This window comes from Chelmon rostratus, chromosome 21 (genome assembly GCF_017976325.1).
Source record: "Chelmon rostratus isolate fCheRos1 chromosome 21, fCheRos1.pri, whole genome shotgun sequence".
NCBI lineage: Eukaryota > Metazoa > Chordata > Actinopteri > Chaetodontiformes > Chaetodontidae > Chelmon > Chelmon rostratus.
The window spans coordinates 2,749,133-2,769,083 of NC_055678.1; the positions used below are offsets into that span (position 1 = coordinate 2,749,133).

At 44.1% G+C, this 19,951-nt stretch overlaps 2 protein-coding genes across 8 annotated transcripts; both read right to left on the bottom strand.

Annotated features, from left to right (window-relative positions):
- Positions 1–271: 271 nt before the first annotated feature.
- On the bottom strand, positions 272–15,074 carry exoc7 (exocyst complex component 7). Of its 7 annotated transcripts, XM_041962390.1 has the most exons (21): positions 14,877–15,074; positions 14,641–14,706; positions 14,008–14,192; positions 13,811–13,916; positions 13,089–13,311; positions 10,858–11,025; positions 10,521–10,532; positions 8,182–8,274; positions 7,121–7,189; positions 6,793–6,938; positions 6,138–6,290; positions 5,930–6,028; positions 5,782–5,844; positions 5,515–5,581; positions 2,868–2,930; positions 2,663–2,783; positions 2,163–2,258; positions 2,011–2,074; positions 1,598–1,639; positions 1,361–1,494; positions 272–567 (listed from the first exon to the last, which is right to left on the bottom strand). In XM_041962390.1, the coding sequence occupies exons 1-21, from the start codon at positions 14,934–14,936 to the stop codon at positions 465–467; spliced, it is 2,133 nt and encodes a 710-aa protein (XP_041818324.1). In that variant the 5' UTR covers positions 14,937–15,074; the 3' UTR covers positions 272–464. The 7 variants fall into 7 exon arrangements, with proteins under 7 accessions (XP_041818324.1, XP_041818325.1, XP_041818321.1 ...); XM_041962391.1 differs by lacking the exon at positions 10,521–10,532; XM_041962387.1 differs by lacking the exon at positions 8,182–8,274.
- An 890-nt stretch (positions 15,075–15,964) lies between these two features.
- Positions 15,965–19,572, bottom strand: tvp23b (trans-golgi network vesicle protein 23 homolog B (S. cerevisiae)). The gene is made up of 7 exons (XM_041962690.1): positions 19,488–19,572; positions 18,548–18,624; positions 18,100–18,244; positions 17,912–18,001; positions 17,593–17,718; positions 16,896–17,024; positions 15,965–16,809 (listed from the first exon to the last, which is right to left on the bottom strand). Exons 1-7 carry the CDS (start codon positions 19,497–19,499, stop codon positions 16,783–16,785), a joined length of 606 nt encoding a protein of 201 aa, XP_041818624.1. The 5' UTR covers positions 19,500–19,572; the 3' UTR covers positions 15,965–16,782.
- Between the last annotated feature and the right edge of the window lie 379 nt (positions 19,573–19,951).

Sequence of the window (19,951 nt, forward strand, 5' to 3'; positions counted from 1 at the left end):
CTGGACGCTCCCAGCTCTAATGACGTGTTTCTGGACTGAGGGACAGGAAAGAGCAGCTTCCCCTGACGTCTGTTCAGTTATTCAGTCGAACCAAAGCTCTTATGTGGAGACAAACATTTAACTGACAAATGATGGATCGGCCAACATTCAAAATTATATAGCAAATGACAAAAACACGCAGCGCTCGTGCCAGTAAACCAGTCTAATGATCTGCTCTGTGCTGTGCTGTCGTGAAACTGCCACCAACAAAACAAAAGGCAATCAGGGCCGATTCACAGAGTTCCTTTTATTTATCTGAAATGCTAAGGTATGTTCCATAAATACATCATGTTCATATCTTTGTACAAAACAGCAGACACGGGGGGGTGACAGTAGTGCGAGGAGAGGGTGAGTGTTGTTAGAGGAGCTCGTGTTCTGCTCGGGGTGAGGTGCGTTTGGGGAGTGTGGGAAACCGGAGGTGCAGCTCAGGCGGACGTGTCGAACAGCTTTTCAATCATCTCCTCCACTTCCTCCGGTCGATACTTGTGATACTTTTCAGGGTTCTTCGTGAAAGAGATGTTGGCACATCTAGATGAAACACAAGAGAAGAACGGTCAGTGTGAAGGAAGTCAGACCATGAAGGGCTCCGATTGGCTGGCAGGAGTCGTGTTCCATGACAGTGATTTAAGTAGACTGTAAACTGCACTGTCACATTCATGTCAGTCTTCTTGCAGTAATTCTGAGTCAGACAACTTGTGAATTTCTAACAGCTACTTTGTGAAAAAGAACCACAGAAGTGTCAACAATTGAAGCTGCGCAGCAGAGTTTCAGAGGTGTGAAGGAATTTTCCTTCTTTAGACCTGAAATGTGACATGACAGACTCCCTGGGGTGGCTGACGCCACTGTTTTCCCGAGATAATGAATTAATCATTTCGTTATCTCGAGATAACAAAGACCGTTTTCCCGTGATAACGAATTAAATTATTTGGTTCTCGGCTTCCGTGAACCCTGAACTTTAAATACAAAGGGGCATACTTCCTCTGATTATAGACACATTTTAAGTTGATCACTGTAAAGCATTGTGCTGCACTAACCATAATGTAAACACACTCATCACATCACTGCTAATAAACACTTTATCAAGCTACATCGTGCTAAATTAGCACTAGCCTTCGGTAGGGATTTGTCTGTGTAGAAACCCCGAAATCGAGAACCAGTCAATGCTGAGAACCAAACAATTTAATTCGTTATCACGGGAAAACGGTAATAAATAAATGTATACGGACCTGGCCTTCTCGGCCTTCCTTCAGGTAATCTCATCTACCGAGGACATTTCTGACGTGTTGGAGTATCAGTAACTGAACTCTTCGAACGCTCTCACCTCTGCAGGAATGTCCGGTAAGCATCAGACACCACCTTCTTCTGAGCCTGACGGATGAAGTCACGCTGCTCTTTGTCTGGGATGGCCCAACCTTTCTGGGTCTTACACAGCTCCTCCAAGCCGTCATTAAAACCCTGAGAGGCGGCGAGAGGGAAAGAGGTCAGACCTCCTGCAGAAACCAGCAGTTTGTTCTTTCATGTTCTGGACAATCAGAGGATGTTTGAACTCTGACCTCACCTTGAATTTGTCTTTAATCACCTGCCGCTCTTTATCTTTAAGCTGGAGGAAGAAAAAACTTGTTAGTATACTAAAAAACTTTTTCTGGATTTTATACAGTATCTATCTTTAATACCAAAAGATAACTTGGAGACAGAACCGTCAGATTCTCTGTCTACTGTTCTGAATCTAGCAGAGACTGAGCTTTAAGCTATAACTGGTGTATATATGGAACAGAGTGTGACTGGTGAGTGCTGGTTTGGGACTGGCCTGTAGGAGACCCCCTGGGCTCACTGGGCCTCTGCTAAACTGGCACAGCATCAGTTTTCCTCCAGTGCCAGAAGTCATACAGGTGTGTTAAAGCTGACACTTCTGTACCAAAGCCTGTGAACTGTTTGTTTTCCTCCAACAGCGAAAGATAAAAAAGTTCTGACCTTGGCGCCGGGTTGGAAGACGGGCATGTTCCTGTCTGTCAGGTGCTCTGTGACTTTCAACCAGCTGCGACAGAATTACACCAATCAGGCGAAAAAGAGCGGCGAGCAGCACAGATGAGACATGAAGAAGAGTTGGTTTTCAACACGTTTACCTGCTCTTGTACATGTAGATCTGCTGCTCTATCAGCTCTCTGTAGGAATTCTCAGCCTTCTTCTGCGTCACAGTTACCAGCTGGATCAGCTCAGACCTGAAGACCAGGACACGTTTCAAACAGTGTAGAAATACTCTGTTACAAGTACACGTCCTGCAGTCTTACTGAGGGAGAAGTACTAGTTATGCAGAATGTCCCGTTTCAGAACAATAAAGATGAACTGTGATTACTGAAGCATTAATGCGTTCATCACTGTAATGCTGCGGCTGGTGAAGGTGGGGCTGATTTTAATTCTGTTATTCCAGGGCAGCCCAAAGTGGGGCCTGTCATTTGGCCCACCAGGTATTTCTCATTAAAATAAAGCTGATGGTGAATTTGTTGTTCAGTAGCTAAAACCTGCAGAAACGCCGGTTTGCTCCTCAAAGATCATTCATGTTTCGTCGTGTTGATGATCTGCACAGGTAACACGTGTCGGCACATGACGGTCGAGGATGACTCACTTCTCCAGGGACTTGAGGATGTAGTTGTAGTTGTTGTGCAGGAAAATGGCGCTCAGAGCCGGATCCTCGTACACTTTGGATTTGCTGAGCAGGTTCAGCTGCAGGTTCCCCAACACCTTACCTGAGAGAAACAGGCACCCATCAGTTTCCAAAGCAAAGCGGGACGTGTCGCTGTGGAGAGGTGGGGGCTTCCTTCTATACTCACATATATAAGCACTGAGGAGCCTCTTGTTGAAGTCGGAGGTGTAGCTGCTCGCTGAGCTCGTCTCTGGAGGAAAAACAGAAGGTCTCAGCACCAACAGCAGCTCACAATGATGAGTTTAACCACTTCGTTTAATCTAATAACACTTCTTTCATTTCCTCTTTACGCCAAGACTGGACCGAATCTACGTCTCCACTCATGAAGATCAGTATTAACTGCACAGGAAGTGCTCGGGTTGCCATGGCAGCATCTAAAAGTACTTTCTTTCCACCTGCACCTCAGCACATGCTCAGTGTCTCTCTTATGAAACAGACTCTTCTGTAATCGCTCTGAATTAATTATCTACAATTACAGTTTCAAGGATCAGCACGAGAACAACTTCACAGGAAAACATTCAACAGAAACAGAATTTAACTCAGCAGCAGAGCTGGAAGCGTCCTGCATGACATTTATCTGACAGCGATGAATCAGCATACCGTCAGTTTATAGAATATTCACTGTTACACATGAAACTACAGAATATAAAGTTGTTTAAATTAGCTGCTGGGAGTAAAATCCCACTAATAAATATACTCTATAATAAATGGAATACTTTCAATAGAGCCGTTTGGCTACAACCCTGATTCCAAAACAGTTCAGACGCTGAGTAAAACATCAATTAAACAGAATGTGATTACTTGCCGATCAATTTCAACATCTATCAATATATTTAATGTTTCATCAGCTTCATTGGTTTTTGTAAATATCTGCTGATTCTGAATCTGATGCAGCAACATGTTCCAAACAGGAGCAACTAAAGACTGGGAAAGATGTGGAACGCTCCAAAAACACCTGTTTGGATCATTCCACAGGTAAACAGGCTGATTGGTAACAGGTGATAGCATCATGATTGAAAGGCTCAGTGGTTCACAGCGAGGATGGAGCGAGGTTCAACACTTTGTGAGCACGTGATTGGATGAAGAGATTAATACCTGGACTCAGGAACACTTCAGGAAACAGTTTGATTGGAAATGATTGATTCTGGTTTTATTTACGTTTTAGTCCAGACTTTTGGAATCAGGGTTGTGTATTTTTACTTTGGTACAAGTGAAAGTCCTGCATTCAAAGTATTTTTTCCATCAGTATCGCTACGTTTACTTCAGTCACAGATGGTGGGAGTGCTTCTCCCACCGCTGCTCATCAGGGGCCTCCACACGGTCTTTGGCTTACCTCGGGGGTCTAAAGGTATATTGTAAGTGTCCCCCAGTACTAAAAGGGCCGAGGCAAGGCAGAAGAGAAGAGAAGAGAAGAGAAGAGAAGAGAAGAGAAGAGAAAGAGGCACAAGTGCAAAAAGGTTAGAAAAGATCTGTTAGTGCAAAGTAAGCAAACAGTCATCAGCCAGGCAGCGAGGGGGCGGGGGTCTGAAAGAGTCGGAAAATGAAAAGAAGCAAAGCAAAGCTGCGATCAACAGGGGACAGGAGGGAGCCGGAGACCTTCAAATACTGATTTACAGCCCCCAGGTGAGAGCTGATTGGATTCAAATTTAGAATAACTCCAAATGAAGACATTTTTAAAAATGACGCACAGACGTCTGAAAGGACGGACGAGAAGCGAAGCTGCGTGAGGCCAGAAGAAGGAAAGGTGGAAACACATGACAGGAAGTCACACACAGAATGAGTGGGGGTGGGGGGAGGAGCGAGGAGGGTCCGTGTGATCGCGTCTCTACGTCTGCTGAAGTGGATCTGTCTGGATTCATGATGAACAAACAGTGTTCAGTCAAAGTGTTTGGACAGTTTTCCATTCAGCAGTGATTTAACACTGCTCACACACACAGAGGGTCTAATCACCATGGCAACAAATACATATCATCTATATACAGTCACGTCGCCAAATATGCAAATGTTGATCATCAATTATTCTTCCAAGCAAATAAAAAAATCTGTTTCCAGCCTGTCGGATATTTTCTCATGATTTCATCCATCAGATTTTTAGAAATTGAATATTTTTAATTTTTATTTTTAATGTTGGTTGGACACAAAAAGCTCTCTGAAGATGGAGCTTGGACTCTTTTTCTCACTGTTTCTTGACATTTTACAGACTGAACAATCGATTAATTGAAAAAATAATCATAGCTGGTTGCAGTCCTGCCGATAAATTTTAAATGATCGGTTAAAATATTAGCAGTGAAGAACTGAACATTTCTCTGGCTGATCAGTTCATGTTTGCTGCTGTGTGTTTTTCACTCTCACTGTTGGTTTCTTTACGTATTGTGTTATTTTGTTTGTCTCCTGATCTTTACGCCCCCGTCACACCGCTGTGATTTGAACTTTTTGGCCGCTCTGGAAGCTAAAGGTGAAGAATAAAACAATAAAAATAAAAGGCTTCTTGATTTCTTTGACTGTGTGTTCAGAGTCCTTCACACTTCAACCTTCAATTAAAGCTGAAAATCTGAACTTTAACCTTTTAGTTTCATTTACAAGCCAAGAAACAAACGTCCAAACACTGACAGAATAAATGTGTGCAGGTGATCAGGAGACCTCTGATGTAGCTACGTTCAGATCGCAGACATCTGACAGGGACCACTGCTGATGCTACACCGAAGGAAGCAGCATGTTAGCGGCTAGCAGGGCGGCAGGAGGTCTACGCTAACGAGCGCTAACAGGTCGGGTACCTTGCGAGGCCAGCATGGCTCCAGCCGTCTCGTGGAAGTCCAGCAGCTGCTGCAGGAACAGGATGGCCTGCAGGAGAGAGGTCACGGTGAGCATCGCCTCAGCTTATTGATTACACAGAGACACACCGCTCGCTGCTGTCAGCCGTTCCCAAGGAGACCGCCCGGATCCTCAGAGACGGGCCGACAGCAAAGCGAGAGTCTGAAGTGCAGAGAGAGCAAACAAATCCAGCACTGTTACGCAACAGAGGTAAGTGAGCGTTAGCTTACGTTGCTGGTCAGTTCGTGGACTGTCCCGTCCTTGGGCATGTTGTACTCTTTATCAGGATCGTTCTGCAAGAGACGAGAGACGAGAGACGGTTCAGCAAATAACTCTCCAATGAATGCTGAGTGACGGTTTGAAGTGTGAGCGCGTTGCCTTGATGCTGTCCGCAAACTCCTCCAGAGCTTTGGCTCCGATAGTTTCCATCGAGGTGATGAGTGTCGGCAGCTTGTTCTTGGTGCTCGCCGCCGTCCCCTGCAGGCAGTCAGATAAACTCAGCTCAGAAAGGGGAATCAAAGAGCGCTTTAAGCACCCGGCTGCCGCACTGCTACAGAAGACACAACGAGAGCGAAGGGACGAGGACCTGCAGCGTCGAGTCGAACTCGGACTTGTTCATCTTCAGGTGTCTGAGGATGGGAAAGATGGTGAGGACGGCCGAGTAGTCGTGGCGCAGTATGGCTCTGCGAGCGGCGGACACGATGTTGTCTCCCTCCAGCATCAGGTTGTCCAGCGCCTCCTGTGGACAGACGAGGGAACAGGAAGCAGATTAAACGCGGAGGAGGCACGAGCTTGGATGGAAACTTGAACCAAACGTCAGGCTGAGCGCAGATCATTCACTCGGCATCTTTGAAAAAAACTTTATGCTCATCATCTCATGAACAAAACAAACCTCGTCTCCACACAGAGACAGACGACGTTTTCACTCACGCCTTCTTTCAGAGCCTCATATTTATATATTTGAAGACGTAATACAACCACATTTAACTTTGAGAAGTGGGGAAAAAGCTCTTTGCTCAGTTTTTTTTTAGTTTTTTGGGACTAAAGTGTGTATTTTATCACATCTTTTAATCGAAGAAGTTGTGTTTGTCATATTTTTCTTCACAGATTCAGGATTTCACATTTATTAGCAAATTATCAGAAGTATTGTGATAAACAATCAGCTTAATATTTAGACAGCATTCGAATCAGACCACTCAGAAACTCGGACTCGAGCCGCCGCCTCACTGCGACTGTCTGACCTGAATGAGGGAGTCGAAGGTCTTCTTCTGGTGGTGCTCGGGGATGATCTCCGTCAGGAGGGCGTACTCGCTCTGCGCCAACTTGACGAACGCACTGATGCAGTGGATGTAGGAGTCGATCTCGATGTCCAGAACGTCGTCCTTTCCTGCGAGGCGCACGAGGAAAGACCCAGTGAGCTGGTTTCAGGTGAGGACGCGGGCGCTGGTCGCCGTGCAGCAGTTATACGTTCAGGTGAAGGTGTTGTTGGTCAAAGACAGTGTGATGTGTTACAGCTGCAGCTACAGCTACAGCTGAGCCTTCTGTTTCCCACATGTTCCCGTCACTCACCTGTGGGGGCCCCGTGCTTCTCGGTCAGGGCGTCAGAGAGGTGTTTGACCCGCAGGTCGTGATCGTAACCTGGTGGGTGAGGTGGGGGCAGCAGACGGGCCTAGTCAAACCACCGGGGGCGTGACTAGGCCAGAGGGAGGGAGGGGGGGGGGGGGCTGAACCTGGAACATCTGTTCTGACCACCACCAAGCACCCAGCAGGGGGAGCACGTGCCCAGAGAGGTGTGTGTAGTGTGTGTGGTTCATATCTAAGTTAGTCAGTGTGTGTTTGAAATACATGAAACGTCACAACAGCTTTAGACTCACTGCAGCTCACATTCCACTTTCCTACATTTCCCAGAATGCAATTTACCACACTGTGCGTCTCCTCGGGTTTAAACACGAAACATTAATGTTAATATAAGATCTCTGGGTTTGAGCTGATGGTTGAAGTCACCTCTGACACTGAAAATCAAACTGAAGTGAAATATTAAAATGATGAGAGAAGGAGCTCGAGCTGCTGTTTGTGGCTGATTATTATCGTCTTCTCCTTCATCACAACACATCACTCGGTTGCAGTTTGCTCTTTGGAGACTTCTGCTGGTGGGAACGTTGGACTGAATCTGTTCATGAACTTCACGTCCTCTGTTGTGTTTGTTTGTCTGCTGCGTGAATTTCTCCTGAAGCGACAAACACAAGTGAAGGTTTTGATTTAAACATGGCGGCTGTTCGCCGTTAATGCTAAAGATCATATTAGAATATTTTCTCTGATGCAGTTCAAGCTCTCGTAGCTCTGCAGGACATGAAGATGTTTATAAGAAACCTACAAAGCGCTGAAACACTTCTCTGAACGGTGGAAAGTGTTTCAGGATGTCTGCTTTGACTCATTTTGATGAAAGTTTGTCTCATGTCTCAGATCTGCCTGATCTGCAGGGTCCTAAAGCTGTTGTGACTGTCAGGAGGAGATTTATGTGCACCTGTTGCTCTGAATGAGAAACAACATGGAAGCACAACACAGGTGAGACCGACACACTGAGCGAGGAGGCAGAAACAGACACCGAAGAGAAGACCGAGGTGCGTTACCTTCCAAAGGAGTGAGGTTAGAGCCCCCCTTTTTCCCATCCAGCCCATGCTGTGAGTACTGTTTCAGAAGGTTCTGAGCCTTGCGAATGGTCCCTGGTCCCATAAACACAGAGACAGAGTCCAGAGGAGGGGGGGCAGCGAGGTCCAGACAGCCAAGAAACAGAAGAAGGAAGAGGAGGAAGAAGAAGAAGGGAGAGCTAGGAAGTGAGTGATGAAACACAGACACCGCCACCGAGACAGCGGAGGTTCGTATGTGGAGGGGTGGGGGGGGTGGAGGGGGGACCGCAGCCTAGCACCACAGCTACACGACAGGATGACCAGGTGAGAGACAGAGCGACTACAGCTACGTCATGAAAACACAGCAGGACGCGTGTGCTCGGACACACGGTCCCCGGGGTCAAGAGCAGAATGAACAGGTTAGATACAAGACAGCCATGACAGTTCAAACAGTAACACACAGAATCAACATCACTAACATCATCACAGCATTTTACACGCTTCACGAGCTGCACTTCATCATCTCCTCAGCGTGAGACACCTGAGCCGGGTTAGTCGGTTAGTAAGCACGAAGCACACTCAAAGCTGCGTTCACTGATTTCTCTGTTTTTGGCCACTTTGGTGCAAAAGGATCCACAAAAAGCTGCTAACGGCTAGCACGTTAGCAAACCTGCCTGTTCACACATACATGCAAACACAGAGCAACGCCGTCGTCCCATTGAAGGTCCAACATTCAGTGAATTTTAGCTGTGGTTTGGTCTCTAGCAGGCCGGTTTGTGTCCTCAGCACTCTGGACCAGGCAGGTGTCTCCTGTGCAAAGCTGTAATCACTGCAGGCTGCCAGACGGCTGTACGAGCACCAGCACGCCTTTGAAAACACACCTGAGAACGACGGGGCCGAATCACAGGCTAAGTGCTGACGTCACAAAAATATCTTCAGCTGCTAACTGCTCAACGTTCTTCACCAGCGAGCTGCTAACTGAGTCTGCTGTTTGATGCCGAGCAGGTGGTGAACCGAGTTTCTATCAGAGCTAAAGACTGCAGACAGGAAATGATCTGTAAAACCAAAACCAGGAGCTAAAAGAGGCTAAAAAAGCTCCGGAATTCTTGCAAACAACCTCAACGCAGTCCCTTGATTCATCGTTAATACAAAAACTAAATTGATTAGTGCAACTTTAACTGCAGCTACACTCTACATCGTCCTCACTCTTCATCACCATCACACCTTTAATCACCTTTTCACTGTGGCCCTTCAGCAGCAGCGACAGCAGCACCAAGCTGTGAGCGCATGATGATGGAGTTAATTCATATTCAAGCAGCCAAGAACAAATAAAACAAACTGGATCAGTGCGAAAGGTTTGTGGCTGAGGAACCAGATAATCAGCTGTTTAATGGCTGCAAACTCCTCTGATCAATACTACACACAGCGCTCACACACACACACACACACACACACACACACACTCTGCACAGCTACACAAACACTGAAGACTCTGCAGCCTCTAGTTTCACGGTGGCGAAGCGCAGTGACGGCAGGTGAACCTGCAGGCTTCACAGGCTCTTCATCAGGTGGAGTCAGGTGAGACTGAGATACAGCCAGCTGTTAACGCTGCAGGTAACTAAAGGTGAGTATGTGTGAGTCTGTCTAACGTTTCATCAACAGATTTCTCATCGAGTTTCCAGAAATGTACTTTATGTGCATTCAGCTCAAACACGTCGGACATGATTCACACCTCTACGACATCACAGGCATCATAAAGTAGATTTGTGGCTGAACGATCGTATTGATTAGACTGTACTGCTGTACCTAATAAAGTGGACACTGAGTGTGTATCACTGTTGTTCAGAACTGCAACCATTTGAGGTAATTTTCCAAAGAAAAATGGAAGAAATTCACATGTTGCAGCTTCTGGAAGGTGAATATTTTCTGCTTTTTGTTCGTCGTCTCTGATCTAGACACGTTTGACATTTTGGACTCTGGAGGCTTTTTTAACATTTTTAGACCAAACAATTAATCAATTAATCAAGACGACAAAGATGAACGTCTGGGAGTCACATGTCCTCGCTTTGAGATGAACGCTCCTCCTCAGACATGCACTAAATGGGATCTGTTTGTTGAATTAGCTCCACCTTTTCACACCATCGCTGCAGTCTGCATCCGTTGGCACCACAGTGGAACTAGAGCCCCGCATCTACACTGAAGACCACCTCAGACATCAGAGCAAACAAACGTCTCGATCCTCGCTGCTCGACAAACTCATGCTGCCGCTGATTTGCCGTGAAATGCGGCGTCCGACGACAGAAGCAAGCACGAGGAGGCGCACGCTAAGGCGTTGTGTTTACCTGGGATGTAGACTGCCATCACAACATTGGGATTATAAAAGAGGAAAGATGAAGGATTAGTCCGAGCTGACTGATAAATCACAGTGAGGGCTGGCAGAGCTCTACAGGGTCATCGGGGACATGGTGGAGGACACTTCAAACAGAATAATGTGGCTGGATGCTAATCAAACAGGCTCAGTGTGGTGAAGACGTGGATCTCTGTGTGCTGAAAGGTGCTGCTGCCGTTTCATAATCATTATGCAGAATCGTGCTCTTTTGTTAGACTAATCTATGAAAGAGTGTGATTACAGACTGCAGTGGACTGACGCGGCTCGTTTGAGGAGGTGTGGTTGCTGACCTGGTCTCTTCGGAGCCTTTTTGGTGGGCGTGTCCTTGCGTTTGGTTTGGACGGCGGGCGAGTAGAGGATCCCGGAGGAGGCGCTGTTCTTCCGGAAGTGATCCTTGAGGCCTTTGATGGAGCGATCCAGCTGGTTGGACCTGATCTGGAAGTAGACGTTCATGAAGTCTGCAGGAGAGAGACGAGTTCAGGAAACCCAACATTAGTGTGAGGCGGCTAATCTGTTATTCTACAGGTTATATTAGTATTCTTCCTGTCAACACATCCCATGAAAAGAGCATCAAACGGTTTGTCAACTGGCTCAACTGGTTTCTGCTGAAGACGTTCATCTTTAAAAACTCACAAATATTTATTTTCATCTTTAAAAGGCTCATTTATTCCAAATCAGCTGCTCTCTGTGGTTTTTAAGCCTCCAATAAACCAGCAGCAGACGATCACCATGCTCTTGACAGCAAATAATAAACAAGGCAGTTAGCGATGTAGCTTAGTGCTAGCCCATTAAGGGCTTTGTATACAAGGAGGACGGCCTTTAAATCAATCCTGAATGCTACAGGAAGCCAGCGCAGAGCAGCTAGAACTGGACTCGTGGTCTCTCCTCTCGGTTCTGGTTCAGAGTCGAGCTGCAGAGGTCTGAATGAGCTGCTGCTCTCGCTGTGGAAAGAATGAGCTCATTCTCAGGTAATAAATACACAATGACTCTTATTTTCAGGTGATCAGACACTAATGAATACATAGCTTTCAATATTATATTACATTTCTGCCAACAGATCCCTCTAAATCCTCCACACTGGACCCTCAACAGGATTTAATCCCAGGAATAATTCCTGCTTCCGCATCTAACAGACTGGAGAGGAAATCATGAGCCACAAAGAAAGACAGCAGCAAAACCATGTTTCCTTTTGTATCTTTGAAATATTAATGCAAAAATATAATAATATAGAAATGTAAAATATCAATCAAAAACATCAAATATCAATTAGCTGCTGTATAAACACAACATGGCAGAAACTGCTGTGATATTTCTACTGTATTTATCAGAATAAACTGCTGACTCGTGAGGCCAAACGAACACAGTATTACAGCAGAATGTTTGGTGACTCAACTCATGAAACTGACATTTGATTGGCTGTGACGTGCATGTGCATGTTCATGCAGCGTGTGAGGCAGATTCATCTCCGTCAGGTTGGAGAACGGATCACTGGTTTACACCCAGTCTGCCCCCCAGCTGGTCGTTACTGTCTCTGAAGATGAGCAGAAGCTATAAACGCTGAATGAAATTCATCTTCACCTCTTGTCGAATAAGAGATGCAGATATTCATCGTCCCCAGAAGATGAATCCTTTGATGACACTAACTTCCCACCAATGGCTAACAGAACATGCTAAACATGACAGCATGCTATCAGCGTTTATTTTGCACAAGGTTGGGTGTGTGATTGAAATGGGACTATGGGACTCACTGTATATTACATCCAGTATTTATTATATTTTAAACTGGTGGCTAATTTGGAGCTAGCAGCTAAATCTGGTGCATTACTTCTCTTTAAACAAATAAATGTAATCTAACTGAAACAAAGTAAACACTTGAACCACCAACATGCTTCATGTTGCATGCTAAATGTTAGCAACAAACCCTACACATGTCCCCACGTTTCTGCAAAAAGCATCTCATCTTTCAGCCTGTAACTGCTGAGAATCTGGCTGCAGGTTCATCCAGGTCCACCGGAGTGGAGGTGAGGACTCCTGCATCACAGGCAATCTCAGCCACACGATCAGATATGACTCCGCTATCAGGATGCTAACAAGCTGCTAAAAGCTACATACTGACCATTATCATATTAACATGCTAAATGCTAAACATCAACATGCTACATGTAATACAGTACTTAACCTTCATGTTAGCATGCAAACTGAAGTCAACATTAGCATGCTAATGTTAGCTCAAAGCTCTAAGTCTGAAGTGCAGCCTCTGCAGAGTGTGCGTGTCGTGGTGTTAGCCTGTTGGTGCACATGCACGCCTCTAAAACGGATGCTGCGTTGATCGTGCTGGGAGTCTGCAGCATATATAACATTAACATGAGCTAGGCTAGTTTTTTCTACAGTGCATCACATCCCCACAGTGTAATTATAGAACAGACATTTCCTGTTTTCACTCCGGAAAAACGAACCTCTCTGATTTGAACAATCTAAATCTCAGTGGACGAGATGTGAAGCCATCAAAATAAAGGCGTACCCTGGTTGCGTCCGTATTCCACCAGCCAGCCGGCGATGCAGATGATGTCTTGGAGCACGGCCTCAGGCAGGTGTTCGAGCACCACCTCCTCCTGGACCTCCAGCTCTTCGTCGGCGCTGATGGCGTCCAGGATCAGGATGGGGGGCACGGGTTTGCTGTAGCGGGTCAGGAGGCTGCGGAACTCAGCCTCCAGCAGCTCTTTGCCCTTCTCAAAGCGCGCTTTCTGCAGAAAAGCGACAACATTTTGTTCATTTTCAGGGAATCTGTCTTCTGCTTCCTTTCTTGTGTGATTTAAATGAATCTAAACCAGGACACAAAATATTTCTGGAGCAAATCTCAAAGAAATACTTTGATATTTTGAGGATTATGTTGATTTTCTTTCTTGCCAAAGTCACATGAGAAGACCGATGCCACCCTCAGCCAGCAGCCAGTTAGCTTAGCTTAGCATTAAGACTGGAACTGCTAGCCTAGCTATGTCCACCTATCAGCACCTGTAAAGCTAAAGCTAAAGCTGTGCCAGACCGTTTCTCAGCCAGTCATAGACATTATGTGGACTGCTAGCAGACGCTGTTCATAGCTTCATAGTTAGCGTAGAGACGTGAGGGTGGTGCTGATCTCATTATCGGACTGCTGGAAGAAGGCGAATCAGCGCGTTTCACAAAAATGTTGAGCTCTTCCTTTCAGAGAGCCGACAGACGGAAAGATAGAAGTTGACACTGTACCACTGTGTTGAGTTCGGGGCTGTCAGGGTTGTTATCTTGAAAATATTCCACAGCTTTCTGAATCTTTGCAATACAAGCGAGATACTCATCCAGTCTGCCTGTCGGCCTGAAACAGACACAGTCAAAATCATGACACAGCCAGCGTTTTCTCCATCTGTTCAAAATACACCAACACCAACGACAAGCCAGAGCCTCACCCCTCCCTGATGATCCGGTCGGTGTCTTTGGCCACGTGGTAGTAACTGATGACGTGGTCCATGCAGGACAGGGTCTTGTCCACGTTCTCCTGCAGACGCTGCAGATTCTCCGTCTGTTTGTGGACTGGGATGATGGAGTTCTCCAGCTGCATCAGGCGACTCTCGAACGAAGACAGGATGGAGACCTGAACGACACCAGCACAGGAAGTGGACGCAGCAGTGAGGCTTTCACAATAAGAAAGAATAAAGGCACACCAGTCCAGAGACCAGAACCCAAACCCAGATTTCACCACGTTTTTCTCCATCCAAACCACATTAGACCAGGTCTAGATAAAAATATATTGTACTTAGACAAATAAAACATGGACTAGATTGACAATTTGACTTCAGAGGTTATTTAAAACCCAGTTTCAGATAAGCAAGACCAATATTTTATTTGTGAAAACAGAAAAATGGCGATTTCACAAGTGATTTTGTTAACATCTAAGCCACATAAGACCATCTGGATCAATACCCACTATAGTATAGTATACAGTATAGTGACTATACTGAGGATGGGGCTGGACCCAGTTGTACCTCTGTGACTGAATGTAGGTGTTTGTGTTTGTGTGTGTGCGCGCGCGCTCATCGCACCATGCCCTTGGTCAGCTGATCACTCTTCTCCAGGTTTTCTCGGATGAATGACAGCGTCTCCTGCTCCTGTAACATCACACAGAAAAGCATTGACTCACTTCTCTCACGCTGTCGGCAGGAAGTGACATTTGATTTATCGATAAACAACAATTTAAGCAGCAGGCGAAGCCAGTGGGGTCAATATTTCAGTGAAAGGCTGGTTTGTGATGCTTCCTTCCTCTCCAGCCATGTCTGACCTGCTTCAGTTTCTCCTCTATCTCCCGCTTCCTGGCGGACGCATCCTCGGTCGGAATCATCCTGGAGGCAATTCCCGTCAAAGGACGGTCACCTGTGGGTACAAACGGATCAACGGGCCGCTGAATGTCATGAAAATGACAACAACGACGAGACAAAACTACAGTCGAGCTAGCTAAAAGCAACGATGTCAAGCTCGGCAGGTTAGCGGTTACAATGCATAGTTTTCCGGTACGCACTTCAAAGTAAAACACCCTGCTGTAGAATCAGATGCCACTACTTTATCAATTACTAGCAAACCAAAGTGAGCATAACTCGCAGGAAGTTGTAGTTAATTACCCACCAGCTGGTCTCCTCTTACATGAAGTCTCTTATTTGACGTATGTGAGACTAGAATGTCAAATTCTTACAGATAATGCAGTTGTGTCGTACTTACTACTTCCCAGTATACTCAACATTTGAAAGATTTCAATAAACATACCCCTTTCGGTGCTTGTGTGTATTTCGTTTGTCTCCAGATTTATCTCTGAACACGGCGCTGAATAAATCAAAATTTTTATGTGCAAAATGAGCGGGCTTTATTTTGAAAGTACAATCTGCCAGGTTCCAGCATGTACGTGAACTTGACGAGCTCAAAGCGAGGCTTGACTTCCGGGTCCGTTTGGTGATTCTGGGAGTGTTCGGAACAAAACTGACGCCATGTTTGTTGTGGTTTGTTGTTGTTATTATTACAATAAACAATCAATCACGGCGACGCAAGTACTTCTTATTTTATCAGTTTCTGTAAAATACTGCGAGGTCTGTCATACGCAGAACTGAGAGCGCGTTACATGCAATGACCTAAGAAAACCGCTGGGGGTCGCTGCTGTCCAAAACATGAAGTAAATTTTTTTTTAAAAGTCAAAGCATTAAATAAATATTACAACTATGAAGTAAATAATCACGAGTAAATAGTGAAAGAATATAAGTAGTGAAATGATCCAGTAAATTCACACAATCACATAACTGGCTGTGACCTGTTTTTTTTTCGATTGACAAAGACTTTTTCATTTTAAACAAACAAAACAGTTATTTGGAAAAATGCAGCAAACAAACAAAAATGACCTGTAACAAAACCTCAGTTCATGGTTATATTGAATATGCTGTTTGTATTTATTCAGGATTTTTTTTTGTTATGTCTTAGTGATTGCAGACACTTCGGGTCTCCATAGTAAAAACTCCTGACTTGTTCTCAAACCAACAACAAAGACAACGAATCAAATTCAGCTCAAACATTTACACAAGTTGTGCAGTGAATAACATCTATTTACATAAATAAAAAGGACCACGCTGTTCGGTAAAATGTTACAAATGTATTAGCACAAAAGATGATCCACATAGTTTCTTTACATACATATTTACAATTCTCCTGGAATACTTTACACTCATACTTTACAACCTTGTCTATTATACAAACAAAAATGTTTGTACAATACCTCTCACAAACTACATTATTTAACTTTAGAAAGATTAGGGTTTGGAGGCAAAGAAAACAAACTAAATAAGATCTCAGGGAGCTGTGAGACTACAGGACACATAAACCTTCAGTCAGTTTGACATTTTAAGCCCTTGCAACCTTTGTTTCAACTCATGCATCAAAAGTCCGGTATCAGCTAAAGTCTGAGGGTTTATTGCTGGGCTTTCTTTAGTAACAGCTAGCAGACCTCAGACCTCTCTGTGAAAAACAAAACAACTTTCTCTATTGGGATCAACTCATTACGTTAAAAAGAAAAAAAAGGGGAAAAACTGTTAGTTTCATTTCCTGTTGCAAAAGATTTCTTCCTACATATCCACTTGCTAAAAGAATATATATATGTTTATAACAGCATTAAGAACAATGCAAATGTGTTAAAATCGCAGAGTTGGACTCTACGATTCCTCTTCTTTAGACAGCGCCTGTGGATGAAAAACATGACACGCATGAGAATTTATGAATCAACAAATGGGACTATTCAGTGTGTTTTAGTCAAAGTTAAAGTGACCTGTTTGAGAAACTGTCGTCCAAAATAATTTGTAGCCATATTCTTTAAGCTGGTCTTGCCTCCCACTTTACACCGCACATACCCATAGAGGTTGGCCCCCTGCAGCACCACACCCATGATCACTACAGGCTGAAAGAAGGAAGACAGTCAGAGCTTGACCTTAATGAGCTGACAACAATGGAACACTGTCAGTTCCCATGAAAAGACCAAAACCAAAGGTGAATGGAACAAGAATTCTGTGTGTGTCACAATCTGATAGATCTTCTTCCTCTGAGCCACAGAGCTCCATTAAAAACACCTCAGAAAGCCTCACTGTTACTCTGACTGACATGTTCCTTCATCACCATGAACACACACACTGTAGTTTATTCTGACTCAGTCACACACACACTGTCCTGCTGCCACAAACACTCACTACTGCAGCAAATGTGGATTAATCCACCGCTGAAAACAAATGCTCCATTTCCACCTGTTTCTGTAACTTACATCTGTTAAATTACTGAGCATTTTAGAATATTAAACGGTGCATTTATGACTTGTTTTTAAAGATGTCATCTTCTGTAGGAAGCGAAAGTCACGGTGCTGAGTTCACCAGTCAGGGTGGTGGACTAACATGATGGTTTTGGTCTTTCTAAGGGATCTGTTGGCAGTAAGTATAAAATAATTCCAGTTTTATCTTATAAAATTGAGAACTTACCACCCATTTAATCTTGAAGGAAAAGAGGGTGCTGAAAGCAAAGATGACCCAGAGGACCGGACAGACAATCAGTCCAAGCCAGAAGATTCGGGACTCGGAATCTGACGCTTGTTGCTTCCCAGTACCCTGAACAAAACAGGATATTCTCACAGCTGCAAATACTATAAGGGCTGCTGACAGTAAACACAGGCATTTATCAACCCCATACAGTACAAGAGGTCAGTATCATGTGAGGTCAAAGAACTACATGTGAGACAGAACTATTACTCTAACACCAAATCACACAAAACAACATGGAACAAGCTAAGGAGCATCTCACCTTCCTAGATTCAAACACCCAGTGGCTGCGTCCATCATCATCCACCTGGTTCCACCACCTTAGACCAACCATCAATCTCCCAGTGATGTTCTGTAAATACACATTGAATTTTGGGCCCCAGCATGGTGACATGAAGTCCTGTCGTTGACTGGAGAAAATGTATCTTGTAAAAGAATTAAAAGACACACCTTTACAGTCCAGAAGTCACACGACAGCAGAAGGATTATTGTCACCATGCAGGCGATGAAACTCCTACTGAAAATCTCACAGAGCAGGTACACGAGGACGGCAGTAACTCTGAAGAAGAGGTGGAAGAAGGAGGCCACTGGATGCCTAGGAACAGGAGTTCCAACACGTCTTAGTTATATTGTAAAATAATCAATACTGTACTGTAGGGCTGCAACTACTAATATGCATATTATTTTCTTGATTAAAGACATCAGTCCAAAACCTAGTATTCAGTTTACTAGCACATATGACAAAGAAAATGATCAGATTCTCACATTTAAAGCTGGAACAAGCAATCGTTGACTAAAGAAATGACTGAAAATATTTGCATTGCAGCTCTGCTGTGCTGTCAGTCCACTTAGTAAGAACTGAGAGACACTTAAAGTCATCAGTCGTCTGTTTACTTACTTAATATTGGTCGATTTGGACCTTTTCCCCGCATCTTCCTCGGCATCAAACAGAGACACGTCTTCATCATTGGTATCCTGAGGGATCAATAAGGAAGAGGCTAAGCCCTTGGAGACTCAGTACACAAAACTATCTCAACTAAAGCCTCATTTTTGTTTACATATGGACTAGCTAGGGTCATATGAGCTTGAGCGATAACAGAACGTTTAAATGAAAAATCTGTGTACTAATTAGAATTTCTACACCACTTTACTGCCGGTGTTTTGTTCAGAAACTCAGTCGCTCAGTAAAATAAAGCATTTATTATGGTTGTGTATGAGTTGAACAGCGCAATTTTATGCTAACCGCACAACTTTAAGTTGGCCACTTTTAGTTTTTCATGCATTTAGCTATCTTAGATATGTAATCTGCTAACTGTCCAATACTAAGTAATTTTAACACATCTGTTTGCTTAAATTCAACACGCCGACTAAACAAACAACAATGCGATGTCATGTTTCTCATCAGAAGTGTTGCCGTTGATCTTATTTGCAAGTTGATCTTTGTTTGATGAGAGTTATGATGTGGCAGAGAGGCAACGTCGCTAACGTAGCATCGTTAGCTGACACTAAAACACTACAGCTGCTAGCTAACCTTAGCTGGCAGTTAGCGATGGAGTGTGAATGCACCAAAACAAAACGCTGTTGTGAATGTTTGTGGAAGAACAAAACTGTTTTGAAAACATTTAAGTTAACGCTGACACATATTAGCTTCAACGGCTTGCATGCTAGCTAGCTACCTAGCTACATTAGCACGACAGAGGTTCACCTCAGCTGGGAACTAGTTTTTGTTGACGAAGTGACTTTTCGTCCGTTTTTCGGCCCATTAAATGACGCGATAATAACTGCTTGATATATTCTACAGAGCAGATAAAAGATAAACATTAAAAATTGTCACTTACGTCTCTTATCATGGTGAAATTTGAGCAGGCTCTTCCTGGTTACATGCTCAATTGGAAAACACGTCACTGTATAAGCTAGTCAGGTGACCAAAACGTGGCTACGTAATTTACGTCATTGCAGTGGGCACGTTTTCATTTTAGCCACTGAGTAATTAGTTTAATTCACTGTATACAGAATCTCAGAACTCTTGTATTTATATTATATTTTACAAAAATATGAACTGTTACTAATTCATTATAATCTATATAATTAATTGTATTATATAATATTTTCTAATTCTGCAGGTTTATTGATGTACCTTCTTGACATGTACTTACACACTTAACGCATTTTATGTTATTTAGGCCTTGGAAACATTCGTTGTGCAGAAATGCATAGCTGCTGATGCAAAGACTTCAACAGAGCAGACAGTTTTCAAAATAAAACATAGTGGGAAAACATCTGGACATGATTTGTGCTGTTT

Coding starts and splice junctions, on each gene's coding strand:
- exoc7 (XM_041962390.1), bottom strand. CDS start 14,936: ATGATTCCGACCGAGGATGCGTCCGCCAGGAAGCGGGAGATAGAGGAG. Junction 5,582..5,781: donor TCCACGAACTGACCAGCAAC/GTAAGCTAACGC, acceptor TCTCTCCTGCAG/GCCATCCTGTTCCTGCAGCA. Junction 568..1,360: donor TACCGGACATTCCTGCAGAG/GTGAGAGCGTTC, acceptor TGTTTCATCTAG/ATGTGCCAACATCTCTTTCA.
- tvp23b (XM_041962690.1), bottom strand. Junction 18,245..18,547: donor TCCAAATCGACCAATATTAA/GTAAGTAAACAG, acceptor TCCTGTTCCTAG/GCATCCAGTGGCCTCCTTCT. Junction 17,719..17,911: donor GGGTGTTTGAATCTAGGAAG/GTGAGATGCTCC, acceptor TGTTTTGTTCAG/GGTACTGGGAAGCAACAAGC.